Source organism: Oncorhynchus clarkii, chromosome 26, assembly GCF_045791955.1.
Source record: "Oncorhynchus clarkii lewisi isolate Uvic-CL-2024 chromosome 26, UVic_Ocla_1.0, whole genome shotgun sequence".
Classification (NCBI taxonomy): Eukaryota; Metazoa; Chordata; class Actinopteri; order Salmoniformes; family Salmonidae; genus Oncorhynchus; species Oncorhynchus clarkii.
In genome coordinates, this window is record NC_092172.1 from 46,188,309 (window position 1) to 46,212,645 (window position 24,337).

General features: G+C 47.7%; 1 protein-coding gene across 1 annotated transcript in view; it reads left to right on the forward strand.

Annotated features, from left to right (window-relative positions):
• The window catches only part of LOC139385252 (vacuolar protein sorting 13 homolog C), a 204,483-nt gene that overhangs the window by 110,969 nt on the left and 69,177 nt on the right, over nucleotides 1-24,337 (forward strand). Inside the window, exons 41-54 of the mRNA XM_071130409.1 lie at nucleotides 439-598; nucleotides 5,339-5,458; nucleotides 5,889-5,992; nucleotides 6,117-6,284; nucleotides 9,596-9,900; nucleotides 11,613-11,757; nucleotides 14,590-14,746; nucleotides 14,837-14,961; nucleotides 15,473-15,642; nucleotides 16,099-16,391; nucleotides 20,189-20,433; nucleotides 20,630-20,722; nucleotides 21,549-21,716; nucleotides 22,315-22,512. Of these exons, the coding sequence (XP_070986510.1) occupies nucleotides 439-598; nucleotides 5,339-5,458; nucleotides 5,889-5,992; nucleotides 6,117-6,284; nucleotides 9,596-9,900; nucleotides 11,613-11,757; nucleotides 14,590-14,746; nucleotides 14,837-14,961; nucleotides 15,473-15,642; nucleotides 16,099-16,391; nucleotides 20,189-20,433; nucleotides 20,630-20,722; nucleotides 21,549-21,716; nucleotides 22,315-22,512 (2,451 nt within the window). The remainder of the gene's footprint in view (nucleotides 1-438; nucleotides 599-5,338; nucleotides 5,459-5,888; nucleotides 5,993-6,116; nucleotides 6,285-9,595; nucleotides 9,901-11,612; nucleotides 11,758-14,589; nucleotides 14,747-14,836; nucleotides 14,962-15,472; nucleotides 15,643-16,098; nucleotides 16,392-20,188; nucleotides 20,434-20,629; nucleotides 20,723-21,548; nucleotides 21,717-22,314; nucleotides 22,513-24,337) is intronic.

The window sequence follows — 24,337 nt, forward strand, 5'->3', positions numbered from 1 at the left end:
CTCTCTACTCTCTCTCTACTCTCTCTCTACTCTCTCTCTACTCTCTCTCTACTCTCTCTCTACTCTCTCTCTCCCCTTTCTCTACTCTCTCTACTCTCTCTCTCTCCCCTTTCTCTACTCTCTCTCTACTTTCTCTTTCTCTTTCCCCTCTCTCTCTACTCTTTATCTTTCCCCTCTCTCTCTCTCCCCTTTCTCTACGCTCTCTCTCTCTCTCTCTCCCCTTTCTCTACTCTCTTTCTCTCTCTCTCTCTCTCTCCCTCTCTCTCTCTCTCTCTACTCTCTCTCCCCTTTCTCTACTCTCTTTCTCTACTCTCTCTACTCTCTCTACTCTTTCTCTACTCTCTCTCTACTCTTTCTCTACTCTCTCTCTAATCTCTTCTCTCTCAACTCTCTTCTCTCTCTCTCTACTCTCTCTCTCCCCGTCTCCCCCTCCTGTAGGTGACCTTCACCTCCCTGGATCTACTGCTTCACACGGAGGCTCTCCTCTCCACCATAGACTTCCTGTCTTCTGCCCTGTCCTCCGGCAGCCTGCCCCCCTCACCAGAGGAGCCTAAGCAGAAGTCTGAGGAGAGCAGCAGAGCCATCTCCGCCAAGTCAAGTAAACACACAATATACTTTACAGAAGGACACAACACACACTGTACAGATTTACACACACACACACACACAAACATACAGACGGACACACACTATAAGCATACACACACTCAACAGCCTGCACTCATCTTAGAAGGAAACTAGGCATAAGGTCAAGGAGAGGAAGGCCTTTCTTCATCAAGTCAGTAGACATACTTTATACCAGCGAGATGTCATCGTTTTCCTCTTTTCTGTTCAAACAGAATCAACTCATTCTGAGTGGTGAAGGTTAGGTCTTCATTCTGAGTGGTGAAGGTTAGGTATTCATTCTGAGCGGTGAAGGTTAGGTATTCATTCTGAGCGGTGAAGGTTAGGTATTCATTCTGAGCGGTGAAGGTTAGGTGTTCATTCTGAGTGGTGAAGGTTAGGTATTCATTCTGAGTGGTGAAGGTTAGGTATTCATTCTGAGTGGTGAAGGTTAGGTGTTCATTCTGAGTGGTGAAGGTTAGGTGTTCATTCTGAGTGGTGAAGGTTAGGTGTTCATTCTAAGTGGTGAAGGTTAGGTCTTCATTCTGAGTGGTGAAGGTTAGGTGTTCATTCTGAGTGGTGAAGGTTAGGTATTAATTCTGAGTGGTGAAGGTTAGGTCTTCATTCTGAGTGGTGAAGGTTAGGTCTTCATTCTGAGTGGTGAAGGTTAGGTGTTCATTCTGAGTGGGGAAGGTTAGGTGTTCATTCTGAGCGGTGAAGGTTAGGTGTTCATTCTGAGCGGTGAAGGTTAGGTGTTCATTCTGAGTGGTGAAGGTTAGGTGTTCATTCTGAGCGGTGAAGGTTAGGTATTCATTCTGAGCGGTGAAGGTTAGGTATTCATTCTGAGCGGTGAAGGTTAGGTGTTCATTCTGAGTGGTGAAGGTTAGGTGTTCATTCTGAGTGGTGAAGGTTAGGTCTTCGTTCTGAGTGGTGAAGGTTAGGTCTTCGTTCTGAGTGGTGAAGGTTAGGTGTTCATTCTGAGCGGTGAAGGTTAGGTATTCATTCTGAGCGGTGAAGATTAGGTATTCATTCTGAGCGGTGAAGGTTAGGTGTTCATTCTGAGTGGTGAAGGTTAGGTGTTCATTCTGAGTGGTGAAGGTTAGGTCTTCGTTCTGAGTGGTGAAGGTTAGGTCTTCGTTCTGAGTGGTGAAGGTTAGGTCTTCATTCTGAGTGGTGAAGGTTAGGTCTTCATTCTGAGTGGTGAAGGTTAGGTCTTCATTCTGAGTGGTGAAGGTTAGGTGTTCATTCTGAGTGGTGAAGGTTAGGTGTTCATTCTGAGTGGTGAAGGTTAGGTGTTCATTCTGAGTGGTGAAGGTTAGGTGTTCATTCTGAGTGGTGAAGGTTAGGTCTTCATTCTGAGTGGTGAAGGTTAGGTGTTCATTCTGAGTGGTGAAGGTTAGGGCTATGGTTTGGGGGAAGGCTTAAAACCAAAATAATTCAAAAGGACAAGCTATTACCAATCAAGTATTCTCGTGATGCTAGAGCGTTGTGAACTGGGTAGTAGCACAGCGGTCTGAGCAGCGGGATCCGGCTCCGAGCATCACCAGTTCACTGCCAGAGCTGTGTTATTGTTTAGAATTGGTTGAGGGTTGAGTACCGATGCTCCTAGCATCACCAGTTCACTGCCAGTGCTGGGTTATTGTTTAGAATTGGTTGAGGGTTGAGTACCGATGCTCCTAGCATCACCAGTTCACTGCCAGTGCTGGGTTATTGTTTAGAATTGGTTGAGGACCGATGCTCCTAGCATCACCAGTCCACTGCCAGTGCTGGGTTATTGTTTAGAATTGGTTGAGGGTTGACGTTCTGGGGACCTTTTCAAACGTCCAGGATCGGCGTCTATTTCTAGTGATCCGTCTGCTTTGTACACTCTACACACCTCATACAGTAGTAGTGTAAACACTACGGACGTGCACCACAGAGACAGCCCTTTATAAACATCATGAACACACATGTACTACATACACCGTGTACATACAGTACATTCAGGAAGTATTCATGTTCTACATATAGTACATTCAGGAAGTATTCATGTACTACATACACCGTGTACATACAGTCCACTCCGAAAGTATTCAAGTTCTTCATATAGTACATTCAGGAAGTATTCATGTACTACATATACCGTGTACATATTGTACATTTGTAAAGTATTCATGTACTACATACACCGTGTACATATAGTACATTCAGAAAGTATTCATGTTCTTCATATAGTACATTTAGAAAGTATTCATGTACTACATACACCGTGTTCATATAGTACATTTGTAAAGTATTCATGTACTACATACACCCTGTACATATAGTACATTCAGAAAGTATTCATGTACTACATACACCGTGTACATATAGTACATTTAGAAAGTATTAATGTACTACATATAGTACTTTTAGAAAGTATTAATGTACTACATACACTGTGTACAATATAGTACATTCAGAAAGTATTAATGTACTACATACAGTACATTCAGAAATATTCGTACCCCTTGACTTTTTCCACATTTTATTTACATTAAAGCCTTATTCGAAAATGGTTTAAATTGTTTTTTTTCCCCTCATCAATCTACACACAATAGCCCATAATGATGAAGCCAAAACAGGTTTTTAGAATTGTGTGCAAATAAACAAACGGAACATTTGCATAAGTATTCAGACCCTTTACTAAGTACTTTGATGAAGCACCTTTGGCAGCGATTACAGCATCGAGTATGACTGTACAAGCTTGGCACACCTGTATTTGGGGAGTTTCTCCCATTCTTCTCTACAGATCTGAGGTCCTGAGCGCTCTGGAGCAGGTTTTCATCAAGTATCTCCGTTCATCTTTCCCTCGATCCTGACTAGTCTCCCAGTCCTTGCCGCTGAAAAACATCCTCACAGCATGATGCTGCCACCACCATGCTTCACCGTAGGGATGGTGCCAGGTTTCCTCCAGACGTGACGCTTGGCATTCAGGCCAAAGAGTTCAATCTTGGTTTCATCAAACAAGAGAATCTTGTTTCTCATGGCCTTGAGTCTTTAGGTGCTTTTTTCTCAAACTCCCAGTTGGCTGTCATGTGCTTTTTACTGAGGAGTGGCTTCCATCTGGCCACTCTACCATAAAGGCCTGATTGGTGGAGTGCTGCAGAGATGGGAGAACCTTTCAGAAGGACAACCATCTCCACAGAGGAAGTCTGGAGCTCTGTCAGAGTGACCATCGTGTTCTTGGTCACCTCCCTGACCAATGACCTTCTCCCCTGATTGCTCAGTTTGGCTGGGCGGCCAGCTCTAGGAAGAGTCTTGGGGGTTCCAAACTTCCTCCATTTAAGAATGATGGAAGCCACTGTGTTCTTGGGAACCTTCAATGCTGCAGAAATGTTTTGGTACCCTTCCCCAGATCTGTGCCACGACACAATCCTGTCTTGGAGCTCTACGGACAATTCCTTTGACCTCATGGCTTGGTTTTTGCTCTGACATGCACCGTCAACTGTGGGACCTTATATAGACAGGTGTGTGCCTTTCCAAATCATGTCCAATCAATTGAATTTACCACAGGGGAACTCCAATCAAGTTGTAGAAACATCTCAAGGATGATCAATGGAAACAGGACGCACCTGAGCTCAATTTCAAGTCTCCTAGCAAAGGGTCTGAATACTTATGTAAATAAGTTATTTCTGTTTTTTTATTTTGTCATTATGTGGACTGTGTGTAAATGGATGTATTTAATCCATTTTAGAATGAGGCTGTAACTTAACAAAATGTGTAAAAAGTTAATTGGTCTGAATACTTTCTGAATGCCCACTGTACATACATACACACCCTACCTACACCCTGCATCCTGTAGACTTGATCTTGCCCCATAAACAGATGAAAAACAGAGCAGTAGATGAGATTAGAGCCCTCTTAGCCATGTCAAGTAAACACCCACATCCTGCTAAAACATTACCCACTTTCACACTCAGCCTCGACGTCTGCGTACACACCTCGGATAGGGATCACTGAGCTGTGTCAGCAGGTCAATCTGGTGACCTGGTTTAATGAAGGCCAGAGGACCACTCCAAGTGGACTGTTGATCGTTGAGCTGTGTCAGCAGGTCAATCTGGTGACCTGGTTTAATGAAGGCCAGAGGACCACTCCAAGTGGACTGTTGATTGCCATTGAATCCGAAGGTGGTGAGGGTAGCAACACGTCTGCCATGCTGATCCTCAACACTGGGGCCCCTCAGGGGTGCATGCTTAGTCCCCTCCTCTACTCCCTGTTCACCCACGACTGTGTGGCTAAACACGACTCCAACACCATCATTAAGTTTGCTAAGGACACAACAGTCGTTAGGCCTGATCACCGACAACGATGAGACAGCCAATAGGGAGGAGTTCAGAGACCTGGCCGTGTGATGCCAGGACAACGACCTCTTCCTCAATGTGAGCAAGACAAAAGGAGATGATTGTGGAATACAGGAAAAGGAGGACCGAACAGGCGCCCATTAACATATGTGGAGCGGTCGAGAGTTTCAAGTGCCTATATATATATATATATATATATATATATATATATATATATATATATATATATATATATATATATATATAAAAACATTTTTGTATTGGTTTTCACGTGTTAGTAATGAAAACGTACCATTCATTTCATTAGATATAACAGATTCTGAAGGCCTAAGGGGGACTATCTTACATGTCTCTTTTGGTTGGTCAACCAATAGCGAAATCATTGTGTGACTTTCTGTCCGTTTCCATGACAGCGGCTCTAGCTTCTCCGTCGGACGGTGATGTCGTCGACCTGAAGGTGATGATGCAGCTGGGGGCGTTCAACGTCCTAGTGTGTGATCAGAACTGCAACATGGCTGACATCAAGATACAAGGTGCTGACAGAACCCTGACAGAACCCTCAGGGGCACGTACAGAACCCTCAGGGGCCCGTACAGAACCCTCAGGGCCCGTACAGAACCCTCAGGGGCCCGTACAGAACCCTCAGGGGCCCGTACAGAACCCTCAGGGGCCCGTACAGAACCCTCAGGGGCCCGTACAGAACCCTCAGGGGCCCGTACAGAACCCTCAGGGGCCCGTACAGAACTCATAGGCTACACAATGTTGTCTTTTATACAGCTACACTTACATTTGATTATCATCTAGGGCTTTCGTAAGGGATTTCAGCCAAGGTTTGTATATGATGAAAGTCCCAAAAATATTTTTTGGGGGGGTTATTTAAGTGTCTTATGCTTGTGTGGTTTGCTGTTGACCTTTTTCTGAATTTATGTTAGCATCAGATCAACATTTTATCTTGTTGTACAGGTTTCAATGGATCCCTCCTGATGCAAGGGCCTCAAACCCACATCTCCGCCCGCCTTCGGGATTTCATCGTCATTAATGTTGACCCAAAAGGTATTCACAAAAAGGTAAGTCACAAAGTAAAACCACGAAAGTTCTCAGTGACGGATGGAGATGCGACAGTATATCATTCAGCCCCGGTGAAATATTGCAGTTGAGTTTACCTGCTAACGGTTTGGTTCTCCGTTGCAGGCCATCTCTATCGTAGGAGACGAGGTGTTTAGTTTCAGTATGAGTCTGACCCCCAAGGCGACAGAGGGAGCCGGCTACGCAGACACCTCCAAGACAGACGGGAAGGTCCAGCTCAACGTGGGCTGTGTCCAAGTCGTCTACCTCCACAAGTTTGTCATGTCTTTGCTGGTGAGTCTCAGCGTGGGTACTGGAGTTTGTCAAGTCTTTGCTGGTGAGTCTCAGCGTGGGTCCTGGAGTTTGTCATGTCTTTGCTGGTGAGTCTCAGCGTGGGTCCTGGAGTTTGTCATGTCTTTGCTGGTGAGTCTCAGCGTGGGTACTGGAGTTTGTCATGTCTTTGTTGGTGAGTCTCAGCGTGGGTCCTGGAGTTTGTCATGTCTTTGCTGGTGAGTCTCAGCGTGGGTCCTGGAGTTTGTCATGTCTTTGTTGGTGAGTCTCAGCGTGGGTACTGGAGTTTGTCATGTCTTTGTTGGTGAGTCTCAGCGTGGGTACTGGAGTTTGTCATGTCTTTGCTGGTGAGTCTCAGCGTGGGTCCTGGAGTTTGTCATGTCTTTGTTGGTGGGTCTCAGCGTGGGTACTGGAGTTGGTGAGTCTCAGCGTGGGTACTGGAGTTTGTCATGTCTTTGTTGGTGAGTCTCAGCGTGGGTCCTGGAGTTTGTCATGTCTTTGTTGGTGAGTCTCAGCGTGGGTACTGGAGTTTGTCATGTCTTTGCTGGTGGGTCTCAGCGTGGGTACTGGAGTTGGTGAGTCTCAGCGTGGGTACTGGAGTTTGTCATGTCTTTGTTGGTGAGTCTCAGCGTGGGTCCTGGAGTTTGTCATGTCTTTGTTGGTGAGTCTCAGCGTGGGTCCTGGAGTTTGTCATGTCTTTGCTGGTGAGTCTCAGCGTGGGTACTGGAGTTTGTCATGTTTTTGTTGGTGAGTCTCAGCGTGGGTACTGGAGTTTGTCATGTCTTTGCTGGTGAGTCTCAGCGTGGGTACTGGAGTTTGTCATGTCTTTGTTGGTGAGTCTCAGCGTGGGTCCTGGAGTTTGTCATGTCTTTGTTGGTGAGTCTCAGCGTGGGTACTGGAGTTTGTCATGTCTTTGCTGGTGGGTCTCAGCGTGGGTACTGGAGTTGGTGAGTCTCAGCGTGGGTACTGGAGTTTGTCATGTCTTTGTTGGTGGGTCTCAGCGTGGGTACTGGAGTTGGTGAGTCTCAGCGTGGGTACTGGAGTTGGTCATGTCTTTGCTGGTGAGTCTCAGCGTGGGTCCTGGAGTTTGTCATGTCTTTGTTGGTGAGTCTCAGCGTGGGTACTGGAGTTTGTCATGTCTTTGCTGGTGAGTCTCAGCGTGGGTCCTGGAGTTTGTCATGTCTTTGTTGGTGGGTCTCAGCGTGGGTACTGGAGTTGGTGAGTCTCAGCGTGGGTACTGGAGTTTGTCATGTCTTTGTTGGTGAGTCTCAGCGTGGGTCCTGGAGTTTGTCATGTCTTTGTTGGTGAGTCTCAGCGTGGGTACTGGAGTTTGTCATGTCTTTGCTGGTGGGTCTCAGCGTGGGTACTGGAGTTGGTGAGTCTCAGCGTGGGTACTGGAGTTTGTCATGTCTTTGTTGGTGAGTCTCAGCGTGGGTCCTGGAGTTTGTCATGTCTTTGTTGGTGAGTCTCAGCGTGGGTCCTGGAGTTTGTCATGTCTTTGCTGGTGAGTCTCAGCGTGGGTACTGGAGTTTGTCATGTTTTTGTTGGTGAGTCTCAGCGTGGGTACTGGAGTTTGTCATGTCTTTGCTGGTGAGTCTCAGCGTGGGTACTGGAGTTTGTCATGTCTTTGTTGGTGAGTCTCAGCGTGGGTCCTGGAGTTTGTCATGTCTTTGTTGGTGAGTCTCAGCGTGGGTACTGGAGTTTGTCATGTCTTTGCTGGTGGGTCTCAGCGTGGGTACTGGAGTTGGTGAGTCTCAGCGTGGGTACTGGAGTTTGTCATGTCTTTGTTGGTGGGTCTCAGCGTGGGTACTGGAGTTGGTGAGTCTCAGCGTGGGTACTGGAGTTGGTCATGTCTTTGCTGGTGAGTCTCAGCGTGGGTCCTGGAGTTTGTCATGTCTTTGCTGGTGAGTCTCAGCGTGGGTCCTGGAGTTTGTCATGTCTTTGCTGGTGAGTCTCAGCGTGGGTACTGGAGTTTGTCATGTCTTTGTTGGTGAGTCTCAGCGTGGGTCCTGGAGTTTGTCATGTCTTTGCTGGTGAGTCTCAGCGTGGGTCCTGGAGTTTGTCATGTCTTTGTTGGTGAGTCTCAGCGTGGGTACTGGAGTTTGTCATGTCTTTGTTGGTGAGTCTCAGCGTGGGTACTGGAGTTTGTCATGTCTTTGCTGGTGAGTCTCAGCGTGGGTCCTGGAGTTTGTCATGTCTTTGTTGGTGGGTCTCAGCGTGGGTACTGGAGTTGGTGAGTCTCAGCGTGGGTACTGGAGTTTGTCATGTCTTTGTTGGTGAGTCTCAGCGTGGGTCCTGGAGTTTGTCATGTCTTTGTTGGTGAGTCTCAGCGTGGGTACTGGAGTTTGTCATGTCTTTGCTGGTGGGTCTCAGCGTGGGTACTGGAGTTGGTGAGTCTCAGCGTGGGTACTGGAGTTTGTCATGTCTTTGTTGGTGAGTCTCAGCGTGGGTCCTGGAGTTTGTCATGTCTTTGTTGGTGAGTCTCAGCGTGGGTCCTGGAGTTTGTCATGTCTTTGCTGGTGAGTCTCAGCGTGGGTACTGGAGTTTGTCATGTTTTTGTTGGTGAGTCTCAGCGTGGGTACTGGAGTTTGTCATGTCTTTGCTGGTGAGTCTCAGTGTGGGTACTGGAGTTTGTCATGTCTTTGTTGGTGAGTCTCAGCGTGGGTCCTGGAGTTTGTCATGTCTTTGTTGGTGAGTCTCAGCGTGGGTACTGGAGTTTGTCATGTCTTTGCTGGTGGGTCTCAGCGTGGGTACTGGAGTTGGTGAGTCTCAGCGTGGGTACTGGAGTTTGTCATGTCTTTGTTGGTGGGTCTCAGCGTGGGTACTGGAGTTGGTGAGTCTCAGCGTGGGTACTGGAGTTGGTGAGTCTCAGCGTGGGTACTGGAGAAATCTCTGACAACGGTCTTGAGTATTTAAAACTGATCTTTGTATTTAAGTGTGCAGAGACTCTCTTTCTTCAGTTCCTGGGTTTTTTCAGGAATCCTGGTTGGATGATTCCCAGTTAAGCGATACCTTACTAATTTCAGGAATCCTGATTGGATGATTCCCAGTTCAGCGATACCTTACTAATTTCAGGAATCCTGATTGGATGATTCCCAGTTCAGCGATACCTTACTAATTTCAGGAATCCTGGTTGGATGATTCCCAGTTAAGCGATACCTTACTAATTTCAGGAATCATCCAACTGGGATTCCTGGGAAAACATGAGAAGTTTCCAGAAGTTTAGCCATCCTCGCTCGGTCTCCACTTTGATTCCTTTCTGGTGCCCTTTCCGCTAAAGAACTTCCCTCATCCATGTTTTCCGTCTCTTTTAGAATTTCAGCAACAACTTCCAGACGGCCAAAGACGCGTTGAGTGTGGCCACGGCCCAGGCAGCAGAGAAGGCGGCCTCCAGCATCAGGGACTTTGCCCAGAAGAGCTTCCGTCTCTCCATGGACATCAGGCTGAAGGCCCCTCTCATCATCATCCCTCAGTCCTCCACCTCACACAATGCACTGGAGGTTGACCTGGGGCTCATCACCGTGGGCAACAGCTTCTCTCTACTTGCTGTGGAGGGATGTCCACTTCCTGCTGTCATTGACCACATGGACGTACAGCTCACACAGCTCAAACTGTCCAGGTCAGTGCATTCTGTTTAACACAGTCGTCTTTTGCTTCATCAGTGCAGAAAGCAAGGGTTTAATGTCTGGTCCCAGATCAGAAAGCAAGGGTTTAATGCCTGGTCCTAGATCAGAAAGCAAGGGTTTAATGCCTGGTCCCAGATCAGAAAGCAAGAGTTTAATGTCTGGTCCCAGATCAGAAAGCAAGGGTTAAATGCCTGGTCCCAGATCAGAAAGCAAGGGTTTAATGCATGGTCCCAGATCAGAAAGCAAGGGTTTAATGCCTGGTCCCAGATCAGAAAACAAGGATTTAATGTCTGGTCCCAGATCAGAAAGCAAGGGTTTAATGCCTGGTCCCAGATCAGAAAGCAAGGGTTTAATGCCTGGTCCTAGATCAGAAAGCAAGGGTTTAATGCCTGGTCCCAGATCTGTATGAATGCTATCCAACTCCTCTGACTACCGTTAGTCCTCTCATAACGTCGACCCGGCACAACCTGACAAGCCTGTCCAACCCTCAGAACCTGGTTCCCTCTCTAGGTTTCATCCTAGCTTACCTGCCTTTTCTAGGGAGTTTTTCCTAGCCACCAATGCCTCTACATCGGCATTGCTTTCTGTGGTTTCTGTATAAGCACAACTGCTGTTGTAAAAAGAGCTTCGTAAATAAATACATTTGATTCATTTGATTTTGAGTTGTAAGACTTTGTTCTCAAAGAAACTGCTTGGTTCAATCGTGGTCTTACTGAATAGGCTCGGGCGCTATACTGTTTATACCGTATACTGGGGTGTTTTGAAATGCCGACGGTATGGTTTTCAATTCCGTAAAATAAATTCAGCGTGGCGCCCATAAAGCTCAGGGGATTGCATTCTACGCCTCTGCTTATAAGTTAACTATCTATCTCAGGTCTCCAGCTATACATTTGGGTTTGTAACTTCCTAGCTAAGTGGCTAGATGGCAAGAACTAGCTTCTTGGTTAAAGCAGGAACAATCAGTCCCCTCCTGGATCAAGATCCCTGCTGCCTACATGGCCTGCTGGCTACAGGGCCTGCTGGCTACATGGCCTGCTGGCTACAGGGCCTGCTGGCTACAGGGCCTGCTGGCTACAGGGCCTGCTGGCTACAGGGCCTGCTGGCTACATGGCCTGCTGGCTACATGGCCTGCTGGCTACATGGCCTGCTGGCTACATGGCCTGCTGCCTACATGGCCTGCTGGCTACATGGCCTGCTGGCTACATGGCCTGCTGGCTACATGGCCTGCTGGCTACAGGGCATGCTGGCTACATGGTCTGTTGGCTACATGGTCTGCTGCCTACATGGCCTGCTGCCTACATGGCCTGCTGCCTACATGGCCTGCTGGCTACATGGCCTGCTGGCTACATGGTCTGCTGCCTACATGGCCTGCTGCCTACATGGCCTGCTGCCTACATGGCCTGCTGGCTACAGGGCATGCTGGCTACATGGTCTGTTGGCTACATGGTCTGTTGGCTACGCCACATGGTCTGTTGGCTACAGTAGATGGCCTGTTGGCTACAGTAGATGGCCTACTGGCTACAGTAGATGGCCTGCTGGCTACAGTAGATGGCCTGCTGGCTACAGTACATGGCCTGCTGGCTACATCCCTGGGTTGGTACAGGAATGGTATGAAAGTCTGGATACCACCCTAATACTGTATACTGTAGCTAAATAAACAAGTTGTCTAACTATCCTTGTCTATAATTTAGCTTTCTCTCATTAGGATTTACATGGAAAAAGACTCTCAGCCCAGTACTGAGCTGCTGGAGCCTGTCAACCTGCTCCTAACAGTGAAGAGGAACCTGGCTGCAGCATGGTACCAGAAGATGGCCGCCGTAGAGGTAGAGGGAGACCTCAAGCCCATGAAGGTAGGACCTAACATGAACCATGGAGGTAGAGGGAGACCATGAAGGTAGGACCTAACATGAACCATGGAGGTAGAGGGAGACCATGAAGGTAGGACCTAACATGAACCATGGAGGTAGAGGGAGACCATGAAGGTAGGAGCTAACAGGAACCATAGAGGTAGACAGAGACCATGAATGTAGGAGCTAACAGGAACCATAGAGGTAGAGGGAGACCATGAAGGTAGGAGCTAACAGGAACCATAGAGGTAGACAGAGACCATGAAGGTAGGAGCTAACAGGAACCATAGAGGTAGACAGAGACCATGAAGGTAGAGGCTAACAGGAACCATAGAGGTAGACAGAGACCATGAAGGTAGGAGCTAACAGGAACCATAGAGGTAGATAGAGACCCACAGCCCATGAAGGTAGATAACAGTAACTACAATCATGTCTTTCCCTCGAAAGGAGTGGTTAGATAAAGATCTGTTTTGATACCAAGATGTTTGTATTGGAGCAGAGAAGCTGATTGAAGTTATCTTCACTCGTGTAGTAATGTCACCCTCTCTGATACCTGAAATAACTATTTCCTTCAAGTTATAATAGCTGAGATTTCATGATTTAGTCATATTGATGGTTGACCTCTGGTTAGAGAATGGTATTGATAAGTTGTGCAATGTCATCCCCTTCCTTCAGACTTGAAGTAGCTTTGCCCCTTAAACCATAACAGCCGAGCATTGATGATTTAGTCACACTAACTAACTTCTGACTTCTGCTTGCAGCCTGGTTTGGGATGTAAGGTACATGCTACAGTCCTCTAGGGTTTGACAGTAAGATAATCAAGGCCGGTAGTCTAGCGGTTAAGAGCGTTGGGTCAGTAACCGAAAGGTCGCTGGTTCAAACATGACGATGTGCTCTTGAGCAAGGCGCTTAACCCTAATTGCTCCTGTAAGTTGCTCTGGATAAGTGTGTCTGCTAAATGACTTAAATTGTAAAATTGTCAGCGAATTAGCATTAGCAAATGCAACATTAGCATTTGCAAAAGGCAACATTAGCTTTTACCTATAGCAACATTAGCATTAGCTTTACCTATAGCAACATTAACATTAGCTTTACCTATAGCAACATTAGCATTAGCTTTACCTATAGCAACATTAGCATTAGCTTTACATATAGCAACATTAGCATTAGCTTTACCTATAGCAACATTAACATTAGGCCTAACAAAGTTGATTTATAGTTTAACTAATGCCCTGCTTCACAAAAAAAAATATATATAAAAAATAATACATTTGTTTTTTAAATTATTAATTTGATTCAAATGAATTGATTCTTTTAGACCATTATTTTTGATGAAACGAACGGTTCACTTCGCCGTTGTAGTAGTTGTGATTCGGTTCAATCCACTGTCGATTGAATCATGTGAATCAAAATAATAATTTGTGAATTGCGAACATTAATTTTAAGGGGGAAAAAAAGATTACCTGTAGCCTTCCTTTTGTTGTTATGTGGCAAAATGCGTTTTGTAGATACTTCAAGTTGATTTAGGCATTCAATTTATGGGACATTGCAACGTAATAGATGCTAGTCAGGTAAGATAAATATGACTAAACTAGAAGAAGTACATTTCCTGAAGAAAATGTGTGCTTGCTTCAGCTGTCTAAAAAGGTCTGTATGCTAGTGAGAGCAACATTAGCATTAGCATTAGCTACAGCTCCATCCTATACGTCTCCTGTCTGTCCTCGAGTTATTTTGAGGCTCCTCTAGTTATCAGCAGCATTAGCATTAGCTACAGCTCCATCCTATACGTTACCTCTATACCTATAGAGTTATTTTGAGGCTCCTCTAGTTTTCAGCTAGTGGGAGACGTGTTAAATATAGAATTCAAGCTGAAGCAGTTGGTTATAGTCAGAACAGGTCTGATTACTTTAGTGGGCTGCTATATATATATATATATATATATTTATATATATATTTCAGCTAGCACATCAATTATAAAAAACAAAACAAAATATGGCCGAACTGTGTCTTTAACTGTGCTCTCCAGCTCCTGACACCAATGTAGTTAATTAGGCGGGTACCCTGATCAGGACTCGAACTGTGGTTCCTAGGACTGTCATTCCAAAACCATTATACCAAATGACTCAAATGTTGTGCTGATGTCACTAGGTGTTGTAAAAAGGTTGTTTAGTATTTTTACAAGGGGTTCTAGTGAATATTTTTTTAAATATATTTTTTATTTTATCTGCTCGCTCACCTCACTTTTCAAAATCCGTTAAACAGTAAATCAACTTTGCATTGCCTTATGCCGTGTGTTCAACAAACATTGCCGCGATTTCGTCTGTCAATGGTGAGAATCGTTTTTGCGTTCCTTCCGATCTCCGAGCAAGTGAACGCTCCAAGTCATTCCTCCGAATTAGCAAGATGTTCCTCCGATCACGCCGACATGATGTGAACGCGGAAATAGCTACAGAATTATTGGCTTTAGCAACATTAGCATTAGCTACGGCTCCATCCGATATGTCTCCTGTCTGTCCTCAAGTTAATTTGGGCTCTACTTATCAGCTGCATTAGCATTAGCTACAGCTATGTCCTCTCTGTTCTTGTGTCTCTTCAGGTTAACAAGTATTAGTGACATTAGCAACCATTAGCATTAGCTACAGTTACATCCTCTCTGTGCTTGTGTCTCTTCAGGTGAACTAGTATTAGTGACATTAGCAACCATTAGCATTAGCTACAGCTACATCCTCTCTGTGCTTGTGTCTCTTCAGGTGAACTAGTATTAGTGACATTAGCATTAGCCCCTATTAGCATTAGCTCCAGCTACATATCCTCTCTGTCGTCTGTTCTCCCCAGGTTGCCCTGAGTCAGGACGACCTAACAGTTCTGTTGAGGATCCTGATGGAGAACATTGGAGAAGCCAGCTGTCTGCAGCCAGACCAACACACCAGCCCCGACACGACAGCCCTGACACACAAGACCACGCCGATGCTCAAAACAGACTACCCCAAAGGTCAGAGGTCATGTGTGTAATGTTATCGACGTGAGTCCCGAGCGTGTTAATTCTTCTGACCACCTTTTCTGTTCTGTCGTCGTCCTTCAGACGGTGTAGAGAACACGGTTGAACTTCCAGAACGACAGGTAGAAGAGGAACCCCTGGAAACCATGACGTTTATCTTCAACATAGAGTCCCTGGGACTGGTCCTGTACAGCAATGACCCTAAACAGGTACGTATCAATAGGTGATGTAGCCCAGTCTCAGTTGTAATGTATTCTCTGGAGGTACGGGGGGGAATTGGGCCTGTACAGCGCTTGGCTTCAGTTAATGACAGTCATTTACTCTTAATGTCCTCTCTGCTCTCCAAGCCCTGGATAATTACACAAAGCCATGATAAGGGTGAAGAGTTTGAACATCTACCAAACACCAGTCATTACTGTCCAAAATGACTCTGTGGTAATGACTCTGTGGTAATGACTCTGTGGTAATGACTCTGTGGTAATGACTCTGTGGTAATGACTCTGTGGTAATGACTCTGGTAATGACTCTGTGGTAATGACTCTGTGGTAATGACTCTGTGGTAATGACCTGGTAATGACTCTGTGGTAATGACTCTGTGGTAATGACTCTGTGGTAATGACTCTGTGGTAATGACTCTGTGGTAATGACTAAGTAGTTCCCCCAGTGGTCTGCTGATTGGTTAATGGACAGATTGTATGTCTTTGTTTCCCCATTTCCAAGGTATCGGCTGTGTCTCAACACCAGGAGAGGCTGTGTCTGGGCGAGTTGACCTTTCACCTGATGAAGGCTTCAGGGAAGATGTTTAATAACGGCTCTATGGAGGTCTCTACCATCCTCACAGCCTGCACCCTGGACGACATGAGGACAGGGGTACAGAGAGTTACCTCACGGTGAGTCTCGCCCCCGCCAGGCGTCACACCATGTTGGGAGAGTTACGGCTGGGGTGGAGGCTACCTCAGGTTAAACTACTGAATTATACTGCTGGGTTGTGTTCTGGACAGTACCAGTCGGTCTCAATACTACTGGGTTGTGTTCTGTACCAGTCGGTCTCAATACTACTGGGTTGTGTTCTGTACCAGTCGGTCTCAATACTACTGGGTTGTGTTCTGTACCAGTCGGTCTCAATACTACTGGGTTGTGTTCTGTACCAGTCGGTCTCAATACTACTGGGTTGTGTTCTGTACCAGTCGGTCTCAATACTACTGGGTTGTGTTCTGTACAGTACCAGTCGGTCTCAATACTACTGGGTTGTGTTCTGTACAGTACTAGTCGGGTCAGTCTCAATGTATCGATTGTTGAATTGATTGATTGTGATATGTAACCTCACGTTTGCCCAAACCCCTCAGGATGCTGGGTAAGCGTGACGAGGCGAGCGAGGAAGCCATGATAGACGTGGCGTACACGCAGAGCGCCGGCGAACGCCAGGTGGTGGCGGTGGTACAGAAGCTCTATCTGTGCGCCAGCGTTGACTTTCTCATGGCCGTGGCAGACTTCTTCATCCAGGCCCTGCCCCAGAGCTCTGCCCAGGACGTGCCCACTAACACCAAGCTAGCCCTGCCAGGCCTGGCCAAGACCTCCCAGCTACCCCTCAAACAGCTGGCCGAGCTTCGGGATAGAGCCAGCACTGACCCCAGAACAGGTAAGGAGAGAGAGAGAGAGAGGGTGGGGGAAATAAATGACAACCAGAAAACTATACAGCCGTTCAATGCTCATAGGATTTCCTTTTGGTGTGGAGTTATGGTATAGTGATGGCTACAGTGTTTTGGTGTGGAGTGATGGTGTTGTGATGGCTACAGTGTTTTGGTGTGGAGTGATGGTATTGTGATGGCTACAGTGTTTTGGTGTGGAGTGATGGTATTGTGATGGCTACAGTGTTTTGGTGTGGAGTGATGGTATTGTGATGGCTGCAGTGTTTTGGTGTGGAGTGATGACTACAGTGTTTTGGTGTGGTGTGATGGTATTGTATAGTGATAGCTACAGTGTTTTGGTGTGGAGTGATGGTATAGTGATGGCTACAGTGTTTTGGTGTGGAGTGATGGTATTGTGATGGCTGCAGTGTTTTGGTGTGGAGTGATGACTACAGTGTTTTGGTGTGGAGTGATGGTATTGTGATGGCTGCAGTGTTTTGGTGTGGAGTGATGGTATTGTGATGGCTACAGTGTTTTGGTGTGGAGTGATGGTATTGTATAGTGATAGCTACAGTGTTTTGGTGTGGAGTGATGGTATTGTGATGGCTACAGTGTTTTGGTGTGGAGTGATGACTACAGTGTTTTGGTGTGGAGTGATGGTATTGTATAGTGATAGCTACAGTGTTTTGGTGTGGAGTGATGGTATTGTGATGGCTACAGTGTTTTGGTGTGGAGTGAGGACTACAGTGTTTTGGTGTGGAGTGATGGTATTGTATAGTGATAGCTACAGTGTTTTGGTGTGGAGTGATGGTATAGTGATGACTACAGTGTTTTGGTGTGGAGTGATGGTATAGTGATGGCTACAGTGTTTTGGTGTGGAGTGATGGTATTGTGATGGCTACAGTGTTTTGGTGTGGAGTGATGACTACAGTGTTTTGGTGTGGTGTGATGGTATTGTATAGTGATAGCTACAGTGTTTTGGTGTGGAGTGATGGTATAGTGATGGCTACAGTGTTTTGGTGTGGAGTGATGGTATTGTGATGGCTGCAGTGTTTTGGTGTGGAGTGATGACTACAGTGTTTTGGTGTGGAGTGATGACTACAGTGTTTTGGTGTGGAGTGATGGTATTGGGATGGCTGCAGTGTTTTGGTGTGGAGTGATGGTATTGTGATGGCTACAGTGTTTTGGTGTGGAGTGATGGTATTGTATAGTGATAGCTACAGTGTTTTGGTGTGGAGTGATGGTATTGTGATGGCTACAGTGTTTTGGTGTGGAGTGATGACTACAGTGTTTTGGTGTGGAGTGATGGTATTGTATAGTGATAGCTACAGTGTTTTGGTGTGGAGTGATGGTATTGTGATGGCTACAGTGTTTTGGTGTGGAGTGATGGTATTGTGATGGCTGCAGTGTTTTGGTGTGGAGTGATGACTACAGTGTTTTGGTGTGGTGTGATGGTATTGTATAGTGATAGCTACAGTGTTTTGGTGTGGAGTGATGGTATAGTGATGGCTACAGTGTTTTGGTGTGGAGTGATGGTATTGTGATGGCTGCAGTGTTTTGGTGTGGAGTGATGACTACAGTGTTTTGGTGTGGAGTGATGACTACAGTGTTTTGGTGTGGAGTGATGGTATTGTGATGGCTGCAGTGTTTTGGTGTGGAGTGATGGTATTGTGATGGCTACAGTGTTTTGGTGTGGAGTGATGGTATTGTATAGTGATAGCTACAGTGTTTTGGTGTGGAGTGATGGTATTGTGATGGCTACAGTGTTTTGGTGTGGAGTGATGACTACAGTGTTTTGGTGTGGAGTGATGGTATTGTATAGTGATAGCTACAGTGTTTTGGTGTGGAGTGATGGTATTGTGATGGCTACAGTGTTTTGGTGTGGAGTGAGGACTACAGTGTTTTGGTGTGGAGTGATGGTATTGTATAGTGATAGCTACAGTGTTTTGGTGTGGAGTGATGGTATAGTGATGACTACAGTGTTTTGGTGTGGAGTGATGGTATAGTGATGGCTACAGTGTTTTGGTGTGGAGTGATGGTATTGTGATGGCTACAGTGTTTTGGTGTGGAGTGATGACTACAGTGTTTTGGTGTGGTGTGATGGTATTGTATAGTGATAGCTACAGTGTTTTGGTGTGGAGTGATGGTATAGTGATGGCTACAGTGTTTTGGTGTGGAGTGATGGTATTGTGATGGCTGCAGTGTTTTGGTGTGGAGTGATGACTACAGTGTTTTGGTGTGGAGTGATGACTACAGTGTTTTGGTGTGGAGTGATGGTATTGGGATGGCTGCAGTGTTTTGGTGTGGAGTGATGGTATTGTGATGGCTACAGTGTTTTGGTGTGGAGTGATGGTATTGTATAGTGATAGCTACAGTGTTTTGGTGTGGAGTGATGGTATTGTGATGGCTACAGTGTTTTGGTGTGGAGTGATGACTACAGTGTTTTGGTGTGGAGTGATGGTATTGTATAGTGATAGCTACAGTGTTTTGGTGTGGAGTGATGGTATTGTGATGGCTACAGTGTTTTGGTGTGGAGTGATGGTATTGTGATGGCTGCAGTGTTTTGGTGTGGAGTGATGACTACAGTGTTTTGGTGTGGTGTGATGGTATTGTATAGTGATAGCTACAGTGTTTTGGTGTGGAGTGATGGTATAGTGATGGCTACAGTGTTTTGGTGTGGAGTGATGGTATTGTGATGGCTGCAGTGTTTTGGTGTGGAGTGATGACTACAGTGTTTTGGTGTGGAGTGATGACTACAGTGTTTTGGTGTGGAGTGATGGTATTGTGATGGCTGCAGTGTTTTGGTGTGGAGTGATGGTATTGTGATGGCTACAGTGTTTTGGTGTGGAGTGATGGTATTGTGATGACTACAGTGTTTTGGTGTGGAGTGATGGTATTGTAATGTGATGCCTACAGTGTTTTGGTGTAGAGTGATGGTATAGTGATGGCTACAGTGTTTTGGTGTTTAGTGATGGTATTGTGATGGCTACAGTGTTTTGGTGTGGAGTGATGGTATTGTAATGTGATGGCTACAGTGTTTTGGTGTGGAGTGATGGTATTGTGATGGCTACAGTGTTTTGGTGTGGAGTGATGGTATTGTGATGGCTACAGTGTTTTGGTGTAGAGTGATGGTATTGTGATGGCTACAGTGTTTTGGTGTAGAGTGATGGTATAGTGATGGCTACAGTGTTTTGGTGTGGAGTGATGGTATTGTAATGTGATGGCTACAGTGTTTTGGTGTGGAGTGATGGTATTGTGATGGCTACAGTGTTTTGGTGTGGAGTGATGGTATTGTGATGGCTACAGTGTTTTGGTGTGGAGTGATGGTATTGTGATGGCTACAGTGTTTTGGTGTGGAGTGATGGTATTGTGATGGCTACAGTGTTTTGGTGTGGAGTGATGGTATTGTGATGGCTACAGTGTTTTGGTGTGGAGTGATGGTATTGTGATGGCTACAGTGTTTTGGTGTGGAGTGATGGTATTGTGATGGCTACAGTGTTTTGGCGTAGAGTGATGGTATTGTATTGTACATTGTGTTGTCTTTATCTTTTCTATATTCTTGGTTCAGTTTCATACCTGACAGATTGTGTGTATCCTCTCCCTCTTCTCTCTACCCTCCATACCCAATATTAGGATATGTTTGGTGGTGGGGTGATGTTTCTCCTCTCTCTCTCTCTACCCTCCATACCCAATATTAGGATATGTTTGGTGGTGGGGTGATGTTCCTCCCCTCCTCTCTACCCTCCATACCCAATATTAGGATATGTTTGGTGGTGGGGTGATGTTTCTCCCCTCCTCTCTCCCCCAGGCTCTAGTCCCAGGACCAAGCTGCGTGCAGTCATACTAGACCCAGAGGTGGTGTTCGTGGCTAACCTGATGAGAGCCGACGCGCCGGCCCTGGTTGCCTCCTTCCAATGTGACTTCAGTCTGATGCTAGAGCCTGGGGGAGGGCCCGGGGCCCCTGGGGGACAAAGCATGACGGCCAACCTCAGAGAGCTCAAAGTTCTGGCCTGTCCCTTCATCAGGACCAATGAGACCAAGGTGGTCACCACGGTGAGCATAAAATAGCTTTTAATAGATGTTTTTTTGGAGACCCTCTACACTGCATCTAATGTCACTACTGTAAAGCATCAGCTGGGATATAAGCATGATTCAAATATATTTCCTATTGCGTTTTCAAACGTTTTCCTTGAAAGTATATTTGAATTGAATCCAACTCCCTAAATGCTTCTTTCTCATTGGTCTTCAGGTGCTACGTCCGTGTTCTGTCTTCCTGGAAACCAAAACCCACCCCAACCAACCCCTTACCGGCTGTGTGACTGTGGAGGAAGTCTTTATCAAAGTAGGTTGCATCCCTTCTTTGTCAAGTTAGTTTGGTTAAACATGTTATGGCAGAGTGTACCAATCAATGTGCTCTGAGTAGGAGGTCTTCAAGGGTCCAATGGACCTGGGGCTTTCCAATCCCGGACTTCATTTGCATAAATAATAAACATTTATTTATAATGGACTAATAGCTGCCATAGCTAGGTTATTTATCATCAAATATGATAACGTAATACTTGGCATGGACTGCATCAAACCAGGACGAGAAGTTAACGTTAGCTTAGCTAGGCTAACTGAGGCGGCGTCAAACCAGGACGAGAAGTTAACGTTAGCTTAGCTAGGCTAACTGAGGCGGCATCAAACCAGGACGAGAAGTTAACGTTAGCTTAGCTAGGCTAACTGAGGCGGCGTCAAACCAGGACGAGAAGTTAACGTTAGCTTAGCTAGGCTAACTGAGGTGGCATCAAACCAGGACGAGAAGTTAACGTGGGTCGCTGTAGCCTACCTGTTGACTCTGGGTCATTGAGAGACCCGTGATATATACCCGAGACCCGTAACATTATTTCGAGTTCTGGATCCGAGCCCTCTCAGGTATTCGGGTACAGGTGGATCCATGAAGACCTCTAGCTCTGAGTGCTCGGGAGTGAGAAATGGTTTGAATTATTGAACCTCCTCATGCACTGAGAGGCTACTTCTGAACATAGACGTCAATCAAGATCGTCATTGCGATCGATATTTTCAATTGATCGTCACACATAAGAATCCCGCTGACTTCCCCCGTATGAATAAAGGATAAATAAAGTAGAAAATAAATACCTGACACGCTCTTCCCTTCCCTCTCTCAGATCTCCCCTGTCATCCTGAACACAGTGATGACCATCACGGCAGCCATGACGGCCAAACCCAAAGACGAGGCAGCAGAGGAGGAGAAGACTGAGGTCGGCAACCTGTGGTCCACCATGAACATCTACACCTGCAACTACTGGTTCCTGGGAGTGGACTCTGCCAGCGAGGTACAGATACTACGGTTTGGGTTCAATTCCATTTCAATGCCAGTCAATTCGGGAAGTACACTGAGAAAAATCGGAATAGGAATTTAGTTTACTTTCTGAATTGACCTGGAATTTAAATTGAATACCTCTTTAATATGTTCTATTGAGGTCTAGAACCTTCTCTCCCTATAAAATAACCTTCTGTGCCTTCTGTCTCTATACAAGAACCTTCTGTCTCTATACAAGAACCTTCTGTCTCTATACAAGAACCTTCTGTCCCGATACAAGAACCTTCTGTCTCTATACAAGAACCTTCTGTCTCTATACAAGAACCTTCTGTCTCTATACAAGAACCTTCTGTCTCTATACAAGAACCTTCTGTCTCTATACAAGGACCTTCTGTCTCTATACAAGGACCTTCTGTCCCGATACAAGAACCTTCTGTCTCTATACAAGAACCTTCTGTCTCTATACAAGAACCTTCTGTCCCTATAGGATGTATAGACCTTCTGTCCTCCCAGGAACATTTGGGGACTCCGTTTACCTTCACTATGCACCATTGTTGTTGTATTCTCTACCTACAAATGACATTAAACCTTAACATGACTTTCCCATCCAGGTGACGGAGAGTTTCAGTGACCAGGACGGCCGTAACTTTGGGGAGAGTTTCAAGGTGGATGTGAAGGTTATTCAGGTGACCATGGAGTCTGGTCTGGGCCACAGGACGGTCCCCCTGCTGCTGGCTGAGAGCTCTCTGTCTGGGATGGCCAAGAACTGGTCCTCCCTCCTCTACCTCTGCTCTGACATGACCCTGGAGGTGAGGACTGGAGCTTTTTACACTACTCTCAAGTATCGTCCTAACGGACGTCCTCTTCCTGTACGTACAGGAGCTTGTCATGTGTTTTTTTTGTAGGAAGTCAGTAGGCAGACAAACAGCTGTTCTTTAGTCTTTGTGAATTACCTACTGATGTAGGGATACTTGTTACCTTTGGCATTCATGTGTGCATTGGGCTCCCGTGTGGCTCAGCGGTCTAAAGGAACTGCATCTCAGTGCAAGAGGTAGGCCCGTAGGGCGGCGCACAGTTGGCCCAGCGTCGTCCGGGTCTGGCCTGGGGTAGGCCCGCACAGTTGGCCCGGGGTAGGCCCGTAGGGCGGCACACAGTTGGCGCAGCGTCGTCCGGGCCTGGCCCGGGGTAGGCCCGTAGGGCGGCACACAGTTGGCCCAGCGTCGTCCGGGTATGGCCCGGGGTAGGCCCGTAGGGCGGCTCACAGTTGGCCCAGCGTCGTCCGGGTATGGCCCGGGGTAGGCCCGTAGGGCGGCTCACAGTTGGCCCAGCGTTGTCCGGGTTTGGCCGGGGGTAGGCCCGTAGGGCCGGGTCTGGCCCGGGGTAGGCCCGTAGGGCGGCACACAGTTGGCCCAGCGTCGTCCGGGTATGGCCCGGGGTAGGCCCGTAGGGCGGCTCACAGTTGGCCCAGCGTCGTCCGGGTTTGGCCCGGGGTAGGCCCGTAGGGCGGCTCACAGTTGGCCCAGCGTCGTCCGGGTTTGGCCCGGGGTAGGCACACAGTTGGCCCAGCGTCGTCCGGGTTTGGCCCGTAGGGCGGCTCACAGTTGGCCCAGCGTCGTCCGGGTTTGGCCCGGGGTAGGCCCGTAGGGCGGCACACAGTTGGCCCAGCGTCGTCCGGGTCTGGCCCGGGGTAGGCCCGTAGGGCGGCACACAGTTGGCCCAGCGTCGTCCGGGTCTGGCCCGGGGTAGGCCCGTAGGGGGGCACACAGTTGGCCCAGCGTCGTCCGGGGATGGCCCGGGGTAGGCCCGTAGGGCGGCACACAGTTGGCCCAGCGTCGTCCGGGTATGGCCCGGGGTAGGCCCGTAGGGCGGCTCACAGTTGGCCCAGCGTCGTCCGGGTCTGGCCCGGGGTAGGCCCGTAGGGCGGCTCACAGTTGGCCCAGCGTCGTCCGGGTCTGGCCCGGGGTAGGCCCGTAGGGCGGCTCACAGTTGGCCCAGCGTCGTCCGGGTCTGGCCCGGGGTAGGCCCGTAGGGCGGCTCACAGTTGGCCCAGCGTCGTCCGGGTCTGGCCCGGGGTAGGCCCGTAGGGCGGCTCACAGTTGGCCCAGCGTCGTCCGGGTTTGGCCCGGGGTAGGCCCGTAGGGCGGCTCACAGTTGGCCCAGCGTCGTCCGGGTCTGGCCCGGGGTAGGCCCGTAGGGCGGCACACAGTTGGCCCAGCGTCGTCCGGGTATGGCCCGGGGTAGGCCCGTAGGGCGGCTCACAGTTGGCCCAGCGTCGTCCGGGCCTGGCCCGGGGTAGGCCCGTAGGGCGGCTCACAGTTGGCCCAGCGTCGTCCGGGCCTGGCCCGGGGTAGGCCCGTAGGGCGGCACACAGTTGGCCCAGCGTCGTCCGGGTTTGGCCCGGGGTAGGCCCGCAGGGCGGCTCACAGTTGGCCCAGCGTCGTCCGGGTCAGGCCCGGGGTAGGCCCGTAGGGCGGCACACAGTTGGCCCAGTGTCGTCCGGGTCTGGCCTGGGGTACGCCCGTAGGGCGGCTCACAGTTGGCCCAGCGTCGTCCGGGTCTGGCCCGGGGTAGGCCCGCCATTGTAAATAACAATTTGTTCTTAACTGACTGAATTCTTACCCCTTTTTCTCCCCA